Below are 21,178 nucleotides of genomic sequence, written 5' to 3' on the forward strand. Positions count from 1 at the left end.
CAAAACGAGCTCAAACCACCCCAAAAAGCCCAACAGCGGGAGAGGGACGTGTTCTACCTGTGGCTGGAGCTGGTCAGGAGGTCCCGTAATCGTGCGTTGTATTTCACAGCTCACATCTCTGTACTGTATTTAACTGCCTGAAGCTTTAAACCAAGCCTAACAGAAACAAAGCCTGTCTTAAGATTAGAGTATTAAAGGCCTTGCTCTAACAGTGGTATAAATAGTGCTAAAATCTCTCTGTACTGTACATAAACTCCACCAGAGTCTGCCTCAAAGGAGCAGAACAGAATAACTTTATTGCCTAAACTGAGTTTTGTAAGTCAGCTCTTTCTTTATTATTATTGTTGTTGTTGTTGTTGTTATTATTATTATTATTGCTTTCTTTTTCCTGGAAGCAGCACCTCTGTCATAGTCAGGAGTTCACATTCCACTCTGTGGCCTTCTTACAAAGGAAGAGGGGAAAAGTTTGGGATGGGAATCGCAGGACCGGGAACAGCCTTTCAGAGCTAAAATTGAGGCAAAATCCATAAAAACCCAAGTTCAGGCTGGTCAGTCCCCACAGGGCTGCCAGGCAATGCACTTAGAGCCAAGGCAGAGCTGCTGGGAATTCCGGAATTGTCAGATCCTTTGGGAATCTCACGGGGCAAAACTCCCCACAGGATTTCTGGGGAAAGGCTGGGAAAATCCATCATCCTCTGAAGCTCCAGCAGGAAAGCTGAGGACACAATGAATGCTCTGGGAGCTGCCTTTCCTCCTCCTCCTCCTCCTCCTCCTCCTCCTCCTCCTCCTCCTCCTCCTCCTCCTCCTCCTCCTCCTCCTCCTCCTCCTCCTCAGCGGGTTCTGGGAAGAGGAGCAGAGCTGGGACACCCCAAAGCCTCTCCCCACCACAGCCCGGCCCTGGTGAACCCAAAAATCCCCTTGGTGCTGTGGGATCCACCAGGCCAATCCCAAATCCATGCCTTGGAGTCCCTGCGGAGTGGGAGACTCTGCCTCAGAGCTGATAAAGGAGGGATCTCTTTTCCTCACGGAAACCTGAAGCAATTTAATTTTATTTTCTTTTTTGTGTTGTTCGGGAAACCACAAAGCCTTTAAACCAGACCTTGCTGCTAAAATATCAAAGCCAGATGCGGTGGCAACGTTTCAGATGTCGCTGTCTTCACAAAATGTAGCCCAGAAGTGCTGGCAGAGAATTGGAAGCAGCAAAAAAACGTTGCTGACATCGGCAGAGGGTCAGAATTTGCAATTTTTTTTGGGATACTCCAAACAGAGCCACGCAGGGCAAGGAAGATGCAAAGTTGCTCCTTCCTGAATCAGGCAGGGATTGAGATGCCAACACAAAGAAGTTCTGAGAGGCGAAAACCAAAAGCCTCTGGAATATCCCGACCCAAAAATTGGGATTATATTTAGGAATTGATCCCAGGAGCGCATCCCTGACTTCCCGCCCTGCGGCTGTTGGGAGCCCGGGGATCCCGCTGGGCTCTGTGCATCCCCTCCAAGCTTTTATTTGGGAATTGGCCACAAAAAGTCTTTCCCTGCCTCAGTGCTCCAAGCCCAGCTGGGAGGTTTGCTGGTGCTCCAGAGCTCCCACCGGGGGATCCCAAAGCTTCCGGACGTTTCCAAGGACGCCTGACCGGGAACGTTCCTCATGGGAAGCGGCTTCTCCAGCCACCCATTTCTCTGCAGCCCCAAAAAGGCGCCTAAAGCAGATTTGGGGGCTGGAGGCGCCTTGGGCCTCCCATTCCCATCTTTTTTTTGGGGTGCCATGATGAAATTTCCCTTTCCAGCAGCGATTCCAGCTTGGTCTCCTGAATAAGAGAAGGAAGAGGAGCGGGAGAGGATTGCCCCTGGAGGGTTTGCTGTGGTGGCCCAGGGACCTCCTCCTGTGCCATCCGTGTCCCAAAAAAAGCCACAATTCCCGATTTTTGAGCTGCTTTGAGGCCGCTGTGCTGGAGCAGGGAGGAATTTGGGGTGGCTCATCCCTTCCCTCGGGCGCTCCAATCTGGGAGGATCTGGGGGTTCCCATCCCTGGGGAAGGATGGGAAGGTTTGGATTTGGGTGGGATTGGGTGGAAAGGTTTGGATTTTTGGTGGGGAACGATCGCCACCCCCAAATCCAGGGATTTCACCCCGGAGTTCGTCCCCGCTTCGTTTTTTTGGCCTCACCAAAGGATTTTCTCTCGGGGCGGGGAGGGACTTCTCGGGAAGGTTTGCATGAGTCTCGTGGTTTGTTTGCACTTTAGACGTTGTCGTGCCATTATAAATTTGCATTATTTGTATTTATAATTTAAAGACACCTAGGAAAGGGAGAAAGGGAGAGAGTTGGGGGCTTGTGGGTTTTGATTTTTTGGGTTTTTTTTTTTTTTGCTGAATACTGGAATGAACAGTGAGCATATCTGGTATATGTCCTTATTTATTGTTTCCATGACATTTGTAAAGCTCCGTGTGTTCATATAAAGGTTATTTGAAACGTATCATAGCGAGGAGAGAGAGGCAAGTTATTTTCTTTGCTTATTTTTATAATTAAAGATGCATAACGTAATGAGGCCTACGTTGGATTTTCTTCTGCCATGAAATAAAGAAGTCAAATTTAAAAGGTTTTGGTGTCCGAGTCTTTATTGGGATGTTGGTAGCAGCAGGATAAAAATTTTTATTTTTATAAAATAAAATTTTATAAAATTGTTTTCCTTGGGTTGAGCATCAGAGCTCTGCTGTCTCCTCTGGCTGTTTATGGCCCGGCTTGGTAATTGCATTTCATTTCTCTTATTTATTAAAGCAGAAAAACTTTTTAATGAACGCAGCTGCAACGCCCCTGCCGGGAAATAAAACCCCTGGATTTGGGAATTCCACGTGCGTTTTATCCAGCCAGGAAATCTCCGATTTCCACTGGAACACCAAATACATTTCATAATCAGCAGAGGAAAAGTGGGATCTTAATTCCAACTATGCTCCAAAACTGCTGCGAAGTTTAAAAAATCATTTTCCCATCACACAAGAGTGTAAGAATAAATATAGGGAATGGAAGATGATTAATAAAATATTTTTTGTCCTAAAATTATGGAAAAGTTTGGATTGGAAGGACCTTAAAGCTGAGCTCATCCCACCCCCTGCACTGTGTTGCATTACTTATTTTTATTTTTATTTTTATTTTTATTTTTATTTTTATTTTTATTTGTATTTTTATTTGTATTTGTATTTGTATTTATATTTATATTTGTATTTGTATTTGTATTTGTATTTGTATTTTTATTTTTATTTTTATTTTTAGTTTTAGTTTTATTTTTGTTTTTAGTTTTATTTTTAGTTTTATTTTTATGTTTCATTAGAATAATCATAATTCTTATCATTGCAGCGTGATTAATAATAATGATTGATTACATTATTAAAATTACTAAAATAAGTATTGAAATAAATGAATTCTAATTAATTTAATATATTGTTATATTTATATATTAATAATTAATATATTTATATATTAATGTATTGATTTATTAATATATTAATATATTGAGGTATATATTTATAATTATTAACATTATTGACAGCATTGGAAATTCCCTTGGTCACTTCCACCTGGAGCTCCCAACCTTGACAATATTCCAGAATTTCGACAACTTTTTAAGACTTGGGAATAAAATGGACACATTTAGGTCAGTGCTGCTGATGGATGGAGCTGAATTCCCAAAAAACCAGCAGGAGCAGAGGGCTGGGATCAACCTCGGCACCGTGGTGGGAAAACTGGGAGGGAAATCATCCTGGCTCAGTGATGAAGAAAATTGTGCTAGAAAAGGAAATTTATGCTTGATGATGAAGAAAATAGTCCTGGAAAAGGAAATTTTGGCTCGGCGACAAAGTAAAAAAAAGTCTTGGAAAAGGAAATTTCAGCTCAGTGACAAAGAAAAAAGTCCTGGAAAAGGAAATCTCGCCTCGATGACGAAGAAAAGAGCCCTGGAAAAGGAAATCTGGGCTGGGTGATGATGGAGAGCTCGGGAAGCATTAAAATCCTGCTTGATTTTCCCCTGGAAAAATAAAAAAAAAAAAACAGGAATTAGATTTGGCCAGGATCCAAAGGATTGACTGGATGTTCTTTTCTCATCCATAGGTTTTTTTGGTTTTTTTGGGTTTTTTTTTGCAGTTTCATGACGAAACAAAGGGAAAACCAATTCAGATTTTCCCAGTCCTCACCCTTCCTGCCAGCTTTGGGAGGGAGGGAAGGAAGGAGGAGCGGGATCCCGACACTTCCAAAGGGCTGGGAATGAAATTCGGGACCAGACTTCCCTTCCTGCCTCCCTGGAAGTGAGAAAAATAAAAAGTTGGGGGGGAAAAAATTCCCACAGAAATGAAGGGCGACAAAAATTCCCACAGAAATGAAGGATAACAAAAATTCCCACAGAAATGAAGGATAACAAAAATTCCCACAGAAATGAAGGATATTGTCTTCGCTGCCGTGATTCAGCTGCTCCGAGCGGGAATACGGAAGGAGTTCAAAAAATAAAAGAAGTGGAGCTGCTAAAAATAGAAATCAGAGCTCAAATCGCCCGGATCCAGAGGCCAGAGGGGATCAGACCATTCCCAGGAGGATCAGACCATTCCCAAGGGATCCAGACCCTTCCCAAGGGGATCAGACCCTTCCCAAATTCCATCCAGGAGGGATCAGACCCTTCCCAGGAGGGATCAGACCCTTCCCAGGGGGCGCAGACCATTCCCAAGGGAATCAGACCATTCCCAAATGCCATCCAGAAGGGATCAGACCCTTCCCAGGAGGGATCAGACCTTTCCCAAAGGGTTCAGGCCCTTCCCAAGGGGATCAGACCATTCCCAAATTCCATCCAGGAGGGATCAGACCCTTCCCAAGGAGTTCAGTCCCTTCCCAAATGCCATCCAGAAGGGATCAGACCCTTCCCAAGGGGATCAGACCATTCCCAGGAGGATAAGACCATTCCCAATTGCCATCCAGGGGGTATCAGACCCTTCCCAGGGGGATCAGACCCTTCCCAAGGGGCTCAGACCATTCCCAAGGGGATCAGACCCTTCCCAAATTCCATCCAGGAGGGCTCAGACCCTTCCCAAGGGGATCAGACCCTTCCCAAGGGGATCAGACCCTTCCCAAGGGGATCAGACCCTTCCCAAGGGGCTCAGACCATTCCCAAATGCCATCCAGGGGGTATCAGACCCTTCCCAGGAGGATCAGACCATTCCCAGGGGGATCAGACCCTTCCCAAATTCCATCCAGAAGGGATCAGACCCTTCCCAGGAGGGATCAGACCTTTCCCAAGGGGTTCAGACCCTTCCCAAGGGTTTCAGGCCCTTCCCAAGTGCTTCCCAAATCTCTGGGCAGGAGCTTTTGGGCAGGGATGCTCCCGGGGAGTTCCTGGGAAGAAACCCGGGAATTTCCGGGAGATGCAGGCCAAGCTGGAAGGGACCCGCACCTGTCACAGGGTGACGAACTCCAGGGGTTTTATCCCGGTTTTTTTTTATTCCCAGGAGATCTTTAGCCCGCTGTGTTTTCCCCACGGCTCTTGTGCCATCTGCTGACCGAGCGCTCCGTGTCCCGCAGCCCCGGAGCTCCCCGCTCCCCCTCCGGCATCTCCCGGTTCCTCCCTCCCCTCACCCCTCTCCCACCGCCGGCCCGAATTATCCACGAGGCTTCACCCAAAAAATCCCCTTTAAAACGAACTCGGAGCCTGCTCAGAGCGCTTTGGACCCCGCGGGATTTGGGGATTTTGTCTCCTGTGACACAGCAAAGCCCCAAAAATCCGCAATTCCCGCTCCCTGCCCCGCTGCTCTTCCCCCGCGGGGCTGCAGGAGCGCTGCGGGGATTTTCCCACCTTTCCAATCCTCAATTTTAGGGATTTGGAGGAAAAGCGAAGCTGCAGATCCCGGCTGGCCAAGCAGAGGGCACTGCTGGCTCACGATTCCTGCCAGGGCTCCGAGTCCATCCCCAAATCCTGGCACAGAAAATCTCTGCGGGAGCAGAAATCGCAGGAGCAGCAGCTGAGAAATCCTGTGTCCCCTTCATCCCCCTGATTCCAACCGGTCCTAAAAAATCCAGGAATAATAAGTTAAAACGTGGGGATAACACCCAGAGGAACGGAGCAGTGATGGAGAGCACTGGGGAAGTGCTCAAAAATGGCAAAACTGGGAGGAAAAGAGATTAAATGGACACAGGAGATGAGAGCCTGGCCCGCTTTGGGGTTCATCCTGGCACCCAGCAGGGCAGGGGAGTCACAGAGAGGGTTCTCCACGAAAATGCACTAAAGTTTCATCTTTTAAACCCATGGATTCTGAAATGGAAGATATTTTCTTCTTTTTCCCTGCTGATGTGCATTAGAAAACCCTGGCGAGGGAATCTGCTCCCTCTCATCCCCCTGCAGCTCCCATCCTCTCCGCTTCCTCTCTTATTTTGCTGATGGAAAAGGCCAGAAAGCAGCTGGGAGGAAGCAGAGGATGTACAAAACCCTTTCAAGTTGAATTTCAGCTCCCGGAGCATCCCCAAACTCCTCGGAGGAGCCCACGCACATCTCTGCGCTCTCATCCCCGGTGCACCACCTCGCTCATTACTCCCTTTATTTATCAATTCCTAAAATATTTCCATTTTCCCCCCACTTTTGACCGCTTAAAACCCAAAATGTGGCAGGACGGAGGCGCTGGGGGGTTGTTGGCTTTCCTGAGAGGAGGATTCGGGTTTCCAGGGTTTCGGATGCTCCTCCGCCGCCGCAGCTCCTGATGGATCCCAGCGATAGCTCCCGAAATGCGATACCAGCCGCGGCGCCGCTGCCATGGAAATGCTCCCGACCCAGCCCCGAGCGCCTTTCTCCCGGTTTCACCTAACCTGGTTAGGGGGAGCAGTAATGGCCCTGGAGAGCCCAAACCCAATTAAACCCCGGGCACTGATGGGCGCTTGTGATGGATCCTCCCAGGAACTCCCCGGGAGCATCCCTGCCCAAAAAGCTCCTGCCCAGAGATTTGGGAAGCACCTGGGAAGGGTCTGAACCTCCTGGGAAGGGTCTGAACCCTCTGGGAAGGGTCTGAACCCCCTGGGAAGGGTCTGAACCCCCTGGGAAGGGTCTGAACCCTCTGGGAAGGGTCTGAACCTCCTGGGAAGGGTCTGAACCCCCTGGGAAGGGTCTGATCCCCTTGGGAAGGGTCTGAACCTCCTGGGAAGGGTCTGAACCTCCTGGGAAGGGTCTGAACCCCCTGGGAAGGGTCTGATCCCCTTGGGAAGGGTCTGAACCCCCTGGGAAGGGTCTGAACCTCCTGGGAAGGGTCTGAACCCCCTGGGAAGGGTCTGAACCCCCTGGGAAGGGTCTGATCCCCTTGGGAAGGGTCTGAACCTCCTGGGAAGGGTCTGATCCCCTTGGGAATGGTCTGATCCCCTTGGGAAGGGTCTGAACCCCCTGGGAAGGGTCTGAACCCCCTGGGAAGGGTCTGAACCCCCTGGGAAGGGTCTGAACCTCCTGGGAAGGGTCTGATCCCCTTGGGAATGGTCTGATCCCCTTGGGAAGGGTCTGAACCCCCTGGGAAGGGTCTGAACCTCCTGGGAAGGGTCTGAACCTCCTGGGAAGGGTCTGATCCCCTTGGGAAGGGTCTGAACCCCCTGGGAAGGGTCTGAACCTCCTGGGAAGGGTCTGAACCCCTGGGAAGGGTCTGAACCTCCTGGGAAGGGTCTGAACCCCCTGGGAAGGGTCTGAACCCCCTGGGAATGGTCTTATCCCTTCTGGATGGCACTTGAGAAGGGTCTGATCGCCCTGAGAAGGGTCTGATTCCTCCTCGATGCATTTGGGAATGGTCTCATCCCTCCTGGATGGTACTTGGGAAGGGTTTGATCCCCTTGGGAAGGGTTTGATCCCCTTGGGAAGGGTCTTATCCCTTCGGAATGGCACCTGAGAAGGGTCTGAGACCCCTGGGAATGGTGTGGTCCCTCCTGGGTGGCATTTGGGAATGGTCTGATCCCCTTGGGAAGGGTCTGATCCCCATGGGAAGGGTCTGATCCCTCCTGGATGCATTTGGGAATGGTCTGATCCTCCTGGATGGTACTTGGGAATGGTCTGATCCCTATGGGAAGGGTTTGATCCCCTTGGGAAGAGTCTGATCCCTATGGGAAGGGTTTGATCCCCTTGGGAAGAGTCTGATCCCTATGGGAAGGGTTTGATCCCCTTGGGAAGGGTCTGGTCCCCATGGGAAGGGTTTGATCCCCTTGGGAAGAGTCTGGTCCCTCCTGGATGGCACTAAGCAAACCCCAAAAAGGCTCCAGGAAGGCTCAGCAGCAGGTTTTGGCCGGGGAGCGCCTGTGAGGTGATTTAGGAGCCCCCCCCGAGCCTCTGGATGCTCCAGAAGCCGCCTGCCAGCAAGGCAGGGCTGGATGTGACCTGTGGGATGCGCAGGGGGAGGGATGGGGGCGGCCACGCGGCCCCAAAGCCATCCTGGGCCACGAAAATCCATTTTCCATCGCTCAGCCCAGCCGGTGCCTCGTCTGCCCGCGGGTCCCAGGAGCCAAACCCCGCCCGTCCATTAATCCCGGAGTCATTAGGGGCGGATAAAGCCACTTCCCCCAATTCCTTCCTGCTCGTCTCGATCGCAGCCAAGCATTTCACCTTGGCGCCGGCCCCGAGCCGAGGTGTAAAATTACCGCCGCAGCCCCAAACAAACCGGCCAGACGTGGCAATGAATCCCCCGGGCGAGCGGGACGCGCTCCCGGCCTCGTGGAGGGCGTTTGGAGCAGGGAAACTGAGGCAGGGCAGCTCGGGCAGGGCTGGAGGATCCAGCCTGAGGAGCTGCAGCCTCGTTCTGAGAGGTTTGGGGGGTGGGTTGAGGGTGAAATAACACAAACGTGGGGGAAAAATGGGGGAAATGGCAAAAAAAAAGGCTAAAAATGGCAGAGAAAAAAAAAAAAGGAGAGGCAAAAAGAGACAAAAAATAAAAAATAAAAAAAACGGAAAGAAAGGTCAAAACAAGGTAAAAAAAGGCATCTCAGAGGAGAGTGTAAGAGGAGAGAAATCACCGGGCAGGGCCTGGGCGTCCCTCAGCGAAGGGATTCAGAAGATGCTGAGGGGATGCTGAGCCCTGAGCCTGCAAACCTGGGGAGGTGAGCTCGGCGATTGCCGTGATGTGTCCGGCCAAAATTCCCACTTTACACGGGGAAACGGGAATCACGGAATCACAGAAAGGTTGGAAAACTTGGAAAACCCCTTCGGTAAGAGCCCATGAGCAGGGATGTGCCGTGGCTGCGAGCCGAACCCCCGGAGCCAGAGGCTGGGACTGACCCCGGCTCTTTCCCAGGAATTAGGAGCGACGCGTGGGGGGCTCTGAGCACTTTTCTCGCCGAGCCACCGTATTTATTTTCCCTCTTTTGCAGCCCCTCGCTTCCTCGCCTGCTTTGGGGCCGTTTATTTATTCAGCCTCCCCTCCCGGCCGCTTTCGGTGGGGCCGGAGGCACCGGCGCAGCGCGGCCGCGGCGAGCGCGGCTCTGTCAGGGCTATCAGCGAACACCAGCCCCGAGCCCGGCCAGGAATTTTAATTGAAATCGCCGCTCCCTGCGCTTAGATAAGGCCCAGCATCGCCCCACGGCCCGAGGGGCTCCCCAGGACCTCCCCCGCTGTCCCACGGCGTGCCAGGACCCGACCCCGCTGCCCAAATTCATGGGGGTACCTTCGCCCCTCTCCATGCCCTGGAAAAGCTCTGCCAGCTCAGCCGAGGAAGCGCTGGGACAAACTGGGACAAACTGGGACAAACTGGGACAAACTGGGACAAACTGGGAGGGAACTGGGGCCCGAAGCTGTCCCACGTCCCCGTCCCAGCGTCCCCCCCCCTCCCGCAGGAGCTTGGTGGTCCGCGCTCCTTATCAGCGCTTATCTGCCGGAGCCGCTCGCTAATGCGACCTTAATGGAGCTCAAATGGACTGGATTTGTTTTATTGCGGCTCAGCCCAAAGCCCGGCACCCCCTGCCCCCCTCCCTGCGCTCCTTCCCGCTTCCCTTGTTTTGGAAACACGCAGGGAAGGGGCTGCTCCTTCCTCGCGGCTCAGGGGGCAGCGCATGGGGAGCCGGAGCACCCCGGGCGGCAGGCAGAGCCCTCCCGGCACTGTCCCTCCGTCCCCTCCGTCCCCGGACCCCCGGGGACCCCCCCCGGGCCGGGGGCGCTCCGTGGCTCGGGGCCGGCGGCGCTCGGTGCCCGCGGCAGCCCCGCGCCCCCCGCGCCCGGAGATGCTGCCCACGCCCTTCTCGGTGAGGCACATCCTCAGCCTGGAGGCTCCCGGGGGTCCCCGAGCCGCCCCCCCGGCCCGAGCCGCCCGCAGCCCCGCCGGGCAGGACGAGCCGCGGCCGCGTAAGTGCCCGCGGGACCCCGCGGAGACGGGCGGAGGAAGCACCGGGGGGACCCCGCGGAGCCGCTCGCGTTCCCCCGGCGCGGATCCCGAGGGCAGCGCGGCATCCTCGCACCCGCCGGTGCCGGCGGTTCTCCTTTTTCCTCCCTTTTCCCTTTTCCCACTGTTTTTTATCCCCTGGTTTGGAGCATTTTCGGGCATCCCCGCGCATCCCCCGCGCATCCCCCGCGCATCCCCGCAGCTCCGGCTGCCCTGGGGGAAACGGGCCGATCCGGGGGTGGATGGGGCTGGGGGTGGATTTGGGATTTCGAGGGGTTTTCCCTGCCCGAGGTCACCCATCGCCACCCCTTTCGATGTCACCGCGGTGTCGCGCTCCGTGAGCTGGCCCCGCTGGGGACACGCCCGGGCCCGGGAGCGCCGAGGATCCCCGAGGGGGGATCGGAGCTTCTGCCCGCAGCAAAAAATCCCAAAAATATCCTCTGCTCCCGTTTCCCCGAGGCCCGGCGGCGGCAGAGCGCGGAAAGCAGCGGGGGCAGAGCGGGAGGACTGGGCAGACTGGGACAGGGACAGGGACAGGGACAGGGAGGGACAGGGACAGGGACAGGGACAGGACAGGGACAGGGACAGGGACAGGACAGGGACAGGGACAGGGACAGGGATGGGACAGGGATGGGACAGGGACGGGGACAGGGATGGGACAGGGATGGGACAGGGACAGGGATGGGACAGGGACAGGGACAGGGACAGGGACAGGGATGGGACAGGGATGGGACAGGGATGGGACAGGGATGGGACAGGGACAGGGATGGGACAGGGATGGGACAGGGATGGGACAGGGACAGGGACAGGGACAGGGACAGGGACAGGGACAGGGACAGGGATGGGACAGGGATGGGACAGGGATGGGACAGGGATGGGACAGGGACAGGGACAGGGACAGGGACAGGGATGGGACAGGGATGGGACAGGGATGGGACAGGGATGGGACAGGGACAGGGATGGGACAGGGACAGGGACAGGGACAGGGACAGGGATGGGACAGGGACAGGGACAGGGACAGGGACAGGGACAGGGACAGGGACAGGGACAGGGACAGGGACAGGGATGGGACAGGGACAGGGACAGGGACAGGGACAGGGATGGGACAAGGACAGGGACAGGGATGGGACAGGGACAGGGACAGGGATGGGACAGGGATGGGACAGGGACAGGGATGGGACAGGGATGGGACAGGGATGGGACAGGGACAGGGACAGGGATGGGACAGGGACAGGGACAGGGACAGGGATGGGACAGGGATGGGACAGGGACAGGGACAGGGACAGGGACAGGGATGGGACAGGGATGGGACAGGGACAGGGATGGGACAGGGACAGGGACAGGGACAGGGACAGGGATGGGACAGGGATGGGACAGGGACAGGGATGGGACAGGGATGGGACAGGGGAGGATTCTGTCCCCTTCACCCCTTCCACCATCCAGCACCCCCTGGAACTCCCAGATTCCCTGCCGAGGTATCCCAGAGCATCCCAGCCGGAGCTGGACCTGATCCCGGCTGCTCCTCTGCCGCGCAAATCCCCAGCAAATCAGAAATCCCCCAAAGCAGCGACTCAGAATTAATGATTTTCCCTCCTCTGCTCCTTCGGAATTTTTTTTGTTTGTTTTGTTGTTTTTTTGCTGGTGGTTTTGGGGTTTTTTTCTTTTGTTTTGTTGTTTTTTGCCGAAATTCAGACAAATGTGGGATTCTCCTTTCCTGGAGCTGGAGGCAGATCCTGCCGGAGGTCTGGATTCCACAGCAGGATGGTGGGAAAAGGGGATTTCGGGGTCTGGAATACTCGAACCTGCTGTGTGCCTGCCTTTCTTTGTGTCTCTCGGACAACGGTAGCAAAACATCATTAGGAGAGGGAAGAAAAAAAAAAAAAAAAAAGGATTTTATTGAATTCTCAATAAATATCACGGGGAAATTCATATTAAATTTATCAAGTATCAGACTTTACAAACTGTCAGCCCTACTCCATCCTATTCCCAAGGGGTGCCATTCCCGATTTGATCACTCCCTCTCGCTGGGATCAGAGCTGGATTTGGGACTGACTTTGCTTTATTTTTGCCATTCCCCATTCCATTTGATCCCTCCCTCTCTCCGGGAACAGAGCTGGATTTGGGGCTGACTTCGCTTTATTTTTCTTTATTTTTCTTTATTTTTGCCATTCCCCATTTGATCCCTCCCTCTCGCTGGGATCAGAGCTGAATTTGGGACTGACTTTGCTTTATTTTTGCCATTCCCCATTCCATTTGATCCCTCCCTTTCTCCGGGAACAGAGATGGATTTGGGGCTGACTTCTCTTTATTTTTATTTATTTTATTTTTCTTTATTTTTCTTTATTTTTCTTTATTTTTGCCATTCCCCATTTGATCCCTCCCTCTCTCCGGGAACAGAGCTGGATTTGGGGCTGACTTTGCTTTATTTTTGCCATTCCCCATTTGATCCCTCCCTCTCGCTGAGATCAGAGCTGGATTTAGGGCTGACCCCGCTTTATTTTTCCCCCTGCAGCAGGAAATCCTCTGCTCGCCCGGAGCTTTGAGGCCGAGGAGAAGCCGGGGGAGCCCGGCCGGGCTCCGGGGCCGCGGCGGCGGCCGCGCGTTCTGTTCTCGCAGGCTCAGCTGCTGGAGCTGGAGCGGCGCTTCCAGCGGCAGAAATACCTGTCGGGGCCCGAGCGGGAGCAGCTGGCGGGGCTCCTGCAGCTCAGCCCCACGCAGGTGAAGATCTGGTTCCAGAACCGGCGCTACAAGAGCAAGAGGCAGCGGCCGGAGCGGTGCCCGGCGCCGCCCGCGCCGCCGCCGCGCCGGGTGGCGGTGCCGGTGCTGGTGCGGGACGGCAAACCCTGCCTGGGGGGCTCCCGGCCCTTCCCGGCAATTCCTCCTCGAGGGATTGCTCCTCGTGGCATTGCTCCCTGCGCGGTTCCTCCCGCTGGAATTCCAGGCGCTTTTCCCCGCGGCTCCTCCCGCGGCGGCGGCGCTTTGGGGCACCCCGGGGTGCGCCCGGCTGGCACCGCCGGCCGTGCCCAGCGCCAGCCGCCGGCTCCGCCTGCGGGAATCGGCGCGGGGAGCCGGGGCTGAGCGGGGAAAAGGCTCCGGGGGAGCTCCGCTGCTCCAGAGCCCGGCCCCGACCGGACAGGAGCGAAGCCGAGGGATTGCTGCCGGCCCGGGGAGCGGAACGACCCCGGGGACGCTGCCCCACAGCGCGGAGACTTTGGGCACGCGACAATTAGAAATGATCGATTGTGAAGCACAATCATCTGGAGTCTGGCCCTTCCCGTCCCGAGGGATTTGCTCCCCCAGGATGCCACCCGGACATTGCTTTTCCTTCCTCGGGATAACTGGAAAATAAGAGCCGTGCACATCCCTGTGCTTTTTTAAATGGACAATATTTAATGCTTTGTGTTCATGTGTTTTCTAGATTTATTTCTAAAGTTTAGAAATTTTATTTCTAGATTTGTTTTTCTTAATGACTCCCAACACAGGTATCGGTTTCTGCCTTTATTATTAATATGGTTGTTACTATGATTATTATTATTATTATTATTTGCAAATAAAAACTGATCGGTGAAATCGTGTTTTCGCTCTTTTGTCATTTCTCACTTTGTGTTTTGAATTTTACCACAGGGAATTCCTTCTCCCTGCAGTTCCACGGGGAATTCCTTTTCCCTTCAATTCTACAGGGAATCCCTTTTACTGCGGTTCCACAGGGGTTTTCCCTTTCCCTGCAATTCCACAGGGAATCCCTTTCCCTACAATTCCACAGATATTTTCTCTTTTCCTGCAGTTCCACAGGGGTTTTCCCTTTCCCTGCAATTCCACAGGGAATTCCCTTTTCCCTTCAATTCCACAGGGAATTCCTTTTCCCTTCAATTCCACAGGGAATTCCTTTTCCCTGCAATTCTACAAAGAATTCCCTTTTCCCTGCAATTCCACAGGGCATTCCTTTCCCCTGCAGTTCCACAGGGATTTTCCCTTTTCCCCGCTCTGGGAATTGCTGCTGGCACTGGGAATTCCTCTGGGATCACCTGGAATCCCGACCAACACCGGGAGATTTCCTTGGAGGTTCAGCCACAAACCGCGGCAAATCCCAGGAAACTCCCCCAAATTAAGGCAGAAATCAAGGAGGGAAATTGCTTCCCTCAGGAAGAAACGCCTGGAAATGGGAATCGTGAGAGCTGGAGGAGCTCCGGGACGGGATTGTTGGGATTGCCCAGGGCAGGGCCGGGATTTGGACTCGCTCATCCCCGCGGGTCCCTTCCAGCTCAGACTATTCCAAATTCCTTCATAACTCTTCCCAAATTCCCTAAAACCAGGCAGAGCCTTTGGAGCTGCTGAGTTTTCCAAGCGCTCCGTGAGTTTGGGAGGGGGATAATTCCCAAACCAGAGGCTGCAGAAGGAAAAAAGGCTGGAAAATCCGAGTTTGGGGCACGTTTGCACAACCGGCTGGCGGCTTGGGGCGGCTGTAACCAAACACCTCCTGAAAAATCAACAAAGTCCGCAGGGGATTTGAGGGAAATCTTTTGTTTCCCTTTTTAAGGGTAAAAAAAAACCCAACAGGCCCGGGTTTAGCGGCTGGAGGGGCTGGGTTTGGGAATAAAAGAAGGGATCAGTGCTGATATTCCAGCAGGAAAAGGGGTTTGGAGACAGCAGAGCTGGAGGAGGTCCCTGAGAAATTCGTATTTAGAGATTTATTTCAATATAAAACGCCCGCAATTCCCGGGGATTCTGCTCATGAGCATCACCAGAGCTCCCACGGGATCTTCCTCAGGAGGTGGATTTGCCTTGGGATGGCACAGGGTGAATTTTTAGTCCCGTGTTCCCCACATCTGGGGGTCCCGAGGCTGATTTTTTCCCCTTTTTGGGGTTGTTTTCCAAACAGAAACTCTGGAAGAACAACCACAAATGAATCCGGTCCTCAGGAGAGGATTTGTTCTAGCAGGCAGCTCCCTTCGTGGTTTTTCTTGGATTTGGGAAGGTTTTGCTCCTTTTGGGTGTTGTAAAAGGCGTTCAGGCTTCTTAATGAATTGAGGAATTAGTCTGAGGGTCAGGCTGAAACTTTCAGCTTTTTCCATGCCAGAATTTGCCTCTGGAGCTGCTCTCCCCGGCTTTAAAATCATCCCCAAGCTCTCGTGGGAGCCGCTTTGCAAAGCTGACAAAAACCTCTTTGACATTTTCCCGTTTTCAGAGTGCATCAAAGTGCAGCCGTTTGAGGAAGATTCTCAAAATAAATTTAAACCCACCCAAACATTTTCTTTTTCCGCTTTCCCTTCTGAAAGCAGCGTTTTCCCGAAGAGCCCAGGGCTGGAAATCGCCCTCATAAGGGAAGCAGGGCTGGCACTGGGGCGCTGCATGCACAACATCCTCCAAGGATGCTCTCCCCAAAAACAACCCGGCGTGGACGCATTTTGATCCCAAAATTCTCTCTCGTCTCCAGCTCCGGGGTGGGATCTGTGAGCAAAGGAAGCGAGGGAGGCGCTGAGGGGCGGCGGTGACCCCCCGATCCCCGGGAGGGACGCCCCGAGCAGCCGGGACGGGGCGGCGGCCCCAGGACCGGCGGGAGCCAAGGGCGTGAACCGGGCCCGGCGCTCCAATCAGCCCCGGGAGGTTTGGCCCGGGCCGGATAAATGCGGGGCCGGGCCGGATAAATGCGGGGCCGGGCCGGGCGGGGATGCAGCGAGCGGCGGGCAGCGGCAGGAGCGGGGCATGAGCGGCGGGGCGCGGCCCGCAGCCCCCTGGCCATGAGCGGCTCCCCCGGGGCACAGCCGCAGCCCCGGGCCGGCCCCGCCAGGCCCCGCGCGTCCTTCCTCATCCAGGACATCCTCTGCGATGCGCCCGAGAGCCCCGGGAATGCGGGGCTGGGAGCGGGCAGCCCGGAGAGCCCCGGGAATGCGGGGCTGGGAGCGGGCAGCCGGGAGAGCCCCGGGAATGCCGGGCTGGGAGCGGGCAGCCCGGAGAGCCCCGGGAATGCCGGGCCAGCCGCGGGAGCGACCCCCGGGGGTACCCGGCGCCCCGGAGCCGCGGGGACAGCGCAGGGACCCCACGCAGGTAACGGGAGCGGGCGGGAGACGGCGGAGCGGCCGCACCGGGGCGGGGATGGAGCGGGAGGGAGCGGGAAGGGAGCGGGAATGGAGCGGGGATGGAGCGGGGATGGAGCGGGGATGGAGCGGGGATAGAGCGGGGATAGAGACGGGATGGAGCAGGGAGGGAGCGGGGAGGGAGCGGGGATGGATCGGGGATAGAGACGGGATGGATCAGGGATGGAGCGGGGAGGGAGCGGGGATGGATCGGGGATGGAGCCGGGGATGGAGCGGGGAGGGAGCCGGGATGGATCAGGGATGGAGCGGGGATGGAGCGGGGATAGAGACGGGATGGAGCGGGGATGGAGCGGGAGGGAGCGGGAATGGAGCGGGAATGGAGCGGGAAGGGAGCGGGGATAGAGACGGGATGGAGCGGGGATGGAGCGGGGATGGAGTGGGAAGGGAGCGGGAAGGGAGCCGGGATGGAGCGGGGAGGGAGCGGGGATGGATCGGGAAATTTATCGGGAACGGATCACAGATGGATCGGGAAGTGATCAGGAGTTCATCAGGAATGGATCAGGGATGGATGAGAGATTGATCAGGAATGGACTGGGATGGATCAGGGATGGATTGAGAAATTATTGGGAATAATCAGGGCTGGGATGGATTGGGAATAGATCAGGGCTGGATCAGGGATGGAGCGGGGATGGATCAGGGATGGAGCGGGGATGGAGCAGGGATGGATCAGGGATGGAGCAGGGATGGATGAGGGATGGATTGGGAAATGATTGGGAATGGATCGGGAATGGATCAGGGATGGATCAAGAATGGATCAGGAAAGTCTGTGCTTGGTTTGAGGAATGGATCAGGGACTGATCAGAAATTGATTGGGAATGGAACGGGAAATTATCTGGAATGGATTAGGGATGGATCAGGAATGTCTGAGTTTGGGTCAGGGATGGATCAGGGATGGATCAGGAATGTCTGAGCTTGGGTCAGGGATGGATCAGGAGTTCTGAGCTTGGGTCAGGGATGTTTCTCCAAGTGGGGATTTTTATCCAGGTGGAGATTTTTGTCCACGTGGGAATGTTTATCCAGGTGGGGATTTTAGGCCAGATGGAGATTTTTGTCCAGGTGGGAATTTTTATCCCAGTGGGATTTTTATCCAAGTGGGGATATTTCTCCATGTGGAGATTTTTATCCAGGCGGGGATTTTCCCAAGCGCTTCTTTCCCACTTTTTCCTCGGCAGACGCCCCGGCGGAGCCGTTCGTGCCCGAGCGTTCCCCCGTGGCCGCGCGGCCTCCCCGGCAGGGCAAACGCTCCCGAGCCGCCTTTTCGCACAGCCAGGTGATCGAACTGGAGCGCAAATTCAGCCACCAGAAATACCTGTCAGCCCCGGAGCGAGCGCACCTGGCCCGGCACCTGCAGCTCACCGAGACCCAGGTGAAGATCTGGTTCCAGAACAGGAGGTACAAGACCAAGAGGAAACAGGCCGTGGCCGGGATGAGCCGCTCGGACTCGCGGCAGGAAGCGCCAGAATTCCCGGGAATGTCGCTGCTGGCGCTCAGGGGCGCCTGGCCCTACCTGCCCTGCCTCTACTACGTCCATTCCTGGAGCCCCTCCTGGTAGAAATGGATTTTTTGGGTGGAAAAGGTCTGGTTGTAACTTCAGTCCAAGGGGAGGGATTGCAGTGACAGCCTTTCATAGCGGTAGAGAATGCTGTCCAAAGAAAAACAAAAGTTTTGGTTGCACTTAATTCGGTTTTTGATGGCAATGCTCTGGGAATTCCCAGGGATCTGTGGCTGCTCCATGCCTGGAAGTGCCCAAATCCAGGCTGGAGCTGAGGGTGCTTGGCCCTACCTGCCCTGCCTCTACATCAATTCCTGGAGCCCCTCCTGGTAGAAATGGATTTTTTGGGTGGAAAAATCTGGTTGTAACTTCAGTCCAAGGGGAGGGATTGCGGTGACAGCGTCTTGTAGCAGCAGCGTGAAATTTCTCGCCATTAACGCTGAAATAACTGAAAAAAAAATTAATTGTAGTGCTCTGGGAATTCCCAGGGAATCCGTGGCTGCTCCATGCCTGGAAGTGCCCAAATCCAGGCTGGAGCTGAGGGTGCTTGGCCCTACCTGCCCTGCCTCTACATCAATTCCTGGAGCCCCTCCTGGTAGAAATGGATTTTTTGGGTGGAAAGATCTGAAAGATTTGGGTTTTCCTTCAATGCAGAGGGGAGGGATTGCAGTGACAGCCTTTTGTAGTGGTAAAGAATGCTGTCCAAAGAAAAACAAAAATTTTGGTTGCACTTAATTCAGTTTTTGATGGCAATGCTCTGGGAATTCCCAGGAATCCATGACTGCTCCATGCCTGGAAGTGCCCAAATCCAGGCTGGACAGGGCTTGGAGCCCCTCCTGGTAGAAACTACATTTTTAGGTGGAAAATATCATTTTTTCCCTAAATTTGGGGTGGTTTAACTCTGTGTTGCTCTTCCTTAGGCGGGATTTTCAGCGGCAGCACAAACCTCTGTGGCCACCAACACTGAAATAACCAAAAGAAGCCAAAAATTTTAATAACAATTAATTCAGTGTTTGATTGCAATGTTCTGGGAATTCCCAGGGAATCCGTGGCTGCTCCATGCCTGGAAGTGCCCAAATCCAGGCTGGAGCTGAGGGTGCCTGGCCCTACCTGCCCTGGGGAATCCCTGGAGCTCCTCCTGGTAAAAACTGCTTTTTTGGGATGAAAATCCCCAGTTTTTCCTTAATTTCAGAGCAGAGGGATTGGCAGTAGTGGCAGCTCAAAGTTTGATCCTCACTAACACTGAAATAACTAAAAATAAGCCAAACATTTTAATAACAATTAATACAGTGTTTGATTGCAATGCTCTGGGAATTCCCAGGGATCTGTGGCTGCTCCATGCCTGGAAGTGCCCAAATCCAGGCTGGACAGGGCTGGGAGCCCCTCCTGGTAGAAACCACATTTTTAGGTGGAAAATATCATTTTTTTTCCCTAAATTTGGGGTGGATTAACTCTGTTGCTCTTCCTAGAGGAGATTGGGGCGGGATTTTCAGCGGCAGCACAAACCTCTGTGACCACCAACACTGAAATAACCAGAAAAAAAACCCAAACCAACGTTTTAATTCCACTTAATTCAGGGTTGGATGGCAACTCCCTGGGAATCCGCAGGGACTCGGGGCTGCCCCGTCCCTGGCAGTGCCACCCGGAGGTGGCCCGGGTGCCACCCGCGAGGGACAATGGGGCAGTGACAGACGAGCTTTGCATATCCGGGTGCTGGCAAAGCGGCAGCGGCTCCAGGGCTCCACCTAAAACTGTATTTTTCCAAGGGAAATCACCCCGGAATTCCATGGAATTCCCAGCGCTGGGTCACCACAACAGCAGCAGAAAGATCCCAAAAAGTCGTTTTTAGGGGGAAAAATCCCCATTTGCGCTCGCAGAACAGCAAAAATGTAACATTTTAAAATCGAATTGCACTTAAAGTGTGACCAGTTCCATGGGAAAAGTGTGGGAATAAAGGCGATTTCCTTTATTATTTCCTTTTTACACTAGACATGAAGGAATATTTTCCGAAATATTTCCTGAATATTAACTGAAATATTTCCTGAATACTTCCTCCTATATTTCCTGGATGCTTCCTTAAATGAATTTGAATGGGTTTTCTCAGCTGGAAATGCATTTTGGCAGCTGGAGTGGCTCAGCAGAGCAAAAATCCACCGAGGTTCCTTCCCTGGGAAGCTCCGGGAATGTTCCTCTGATTCCTGCTCTTCCCACGAAAATCCCCCTTGGAGCAGGGAAACGCAGCCAACAAAGAACGGGAAGGAACTGCCCGGATTTTCCCTTTTTCCACAGGATTTTTGGGGATTTCTGCCCGGATTTCCCCCTTTTTCCACAGGATTTTTGGGGATTTCTGCCCGGATTTCCCCCTTTTTCCACGTGATTTTTGGGGCGGATTTTCCCCTTTTTCCACGGGATTTTTTTTGGGCGGATTTTCCCTTTTTTTTCACAGGACTTTTTGGGATTTCTGCCCGGATTTCCCCCTTTTTCCACGGGATTTTTTTGGCGGATTTCCCCCTTTTTCCACGGGATTTTTTTTGGGCGGATTTTCCCCTTTTTTTTTCACAGGACTTTTTGGGATTTCTGCCCGGATTTCCCCCTTTTTCCACGGGATTTTTTTGGCGGATTTCCCCCTTTTTCCACGGGATTTTTTTTGGGCGGATTTTCCCCTTTTTTTCACAGGACTTTTTGGGATTTCTGCCCGGATTTCCCCCTTTTTCCACGGGATTTTTTTGGCGGATTTCCCCCTTTTTCCACGGGATTTTTTTTGGGCGGATTTCCCCCTTTTTTCACAGGACTTTTGGTGATTTCTGCCCGGATTTTCCCCCTTTTTTCACGGGATTTTTTTGGGATTTCTCTTTTGCCTGGTGAATCGTGCGCTCCCACGCAGAGGAGGCAAAAATTCCAGGGGTGAAATTCCAGGGGAAGGGAGGGCAGGGAGCGGAGGACACGCGGGCTCAGGAGCTGGGAAGTTTTCTCTCGCTATCAGAATTTCTGGATAAATCAGAACTTTTGGAGGCCGAGCCGCGGCTTTGGGATTGTCTCAGAATAAAAAGTAACTTTTGCTATCGGGCAGTGCCGGGATGGCGGATTCCAGAGGGAGGGAAGGACGGACGGACATCTCCTCCCGGCTCGGGAACAGCAGAAACCGCTGCATGTTTGTTAATTAATTCAATTAACTGAGCTGGGAGCGCCTCTGCCCGAACCGCGCGCCTTTCGCTCCCCGAGCTTAACTAAACCCG

The 21,178-nt window shown here is 53.8% G+C and overlaps 2 protein-coding genes across 2 annotated transcripts; both read left to right on the forward strand.

Moving 5' to 3' along the window:
• The first annotated feature begins 10,197 nt into the window (after window positions 1–10,197).
• On the forward strand, window positions 10,198–16,097 carry NKX2-6 (NK2 homeobox 6). Its single transcript, XM_077789205.1, has 3 exons — window positions 10,198–10,318; window positions 12,868–13,226; window positions 15,816–16,097. Exons 1-3 carry the CDS (start codon window positions 10,198–10,200, stop codon window positions 16,095–16,097), a joined length of 762 nt encoding a protein of 253 aa, XP_077645331.1.
• On the forward strand, window positions 16,094–18,002 carry NKX3-1 (NK3 homeobox 1). Its single transcript, XM_077789220.1, has 3 exons — window positions 16,094–16,204; window positions 16,271–16,400; window positions 17,623–18,002. The coding sequence occupies exons 1-3, from the start codon at window positions 16,094–16,096 to the stop codon at window positions 18,000–18,002; spliced, it is 621 nt and encodes a 206-aa protein (XP_077645346.1).
• Window positions 18,003–21,178: the final 3,176 nt, after the last annotated feature.

Source organism: Lonchura striata, chromosome 32 (genome assembly GCF_046129695.1).
Source record: "Lonchura striata isolate bLonStr1 chromosome 32, bLonStr1.mat, whole genome shotgun sequence".
NCBI lineage: Eukaryota > Metazoa > Chordata > Aves > Passeriformes > Estrildidae > Lonchura > Lonchura striata.

What these genes read in the sequence shown, in the direction of transcription:
- NKX2-6 (XM_077789205.1), top strand. Translation starts at nt 10,198, where the DNA reads ATGCTGCCCACGCCCTTCTCGGTGAGGCACATCCTCAGCCTGGAGGCT. An exon ending in GCAGGACGAGCCGCGGCCGC is followed by an intron (nt 10,319 to 12,867) that starts GTAAGTGCCCGC and finishes TTCCCCCTGCAG; the next exon opens with CAGGAAATCCTCTGCTCGCC. An exon ending in GGGGCTCCCGGCCCTTCCCG is followed by an intron (nt 13,227 to 15,815) that starts GCAATTCCTCCT and finishes CTGTGAGCAAAG; the next exon opens with GAAGCGAGGGAGGCGCTGAG.
- NKX3-1 (XM_077789220.1), top strand. Translation starts at nt 16,094, where the DNA reads ATGAGCGGCTCCCCCGGGGCACAGCCGCAGCCCCGGGCCGGCCCCGCC. An exon ending in CGCCCGAGAGCCCCGGGAAT is followed by an intron (nt 16,205 to 16,270) that starts GCGGGGCTGGGA and finishes GGCAGCCGGGAG; the next exon opens with AGCCCCGGGAATGCCGGGCT. An exon ending in AGCGCAGGGACCCCACGCAG is followed by an intron (nt 16,401 to 17,622) that starts GTAACGGGAGCG and finishes TTTCCTCGGCAG; the next exon opens with ACGCCCCGGCGGAGCCGTTC.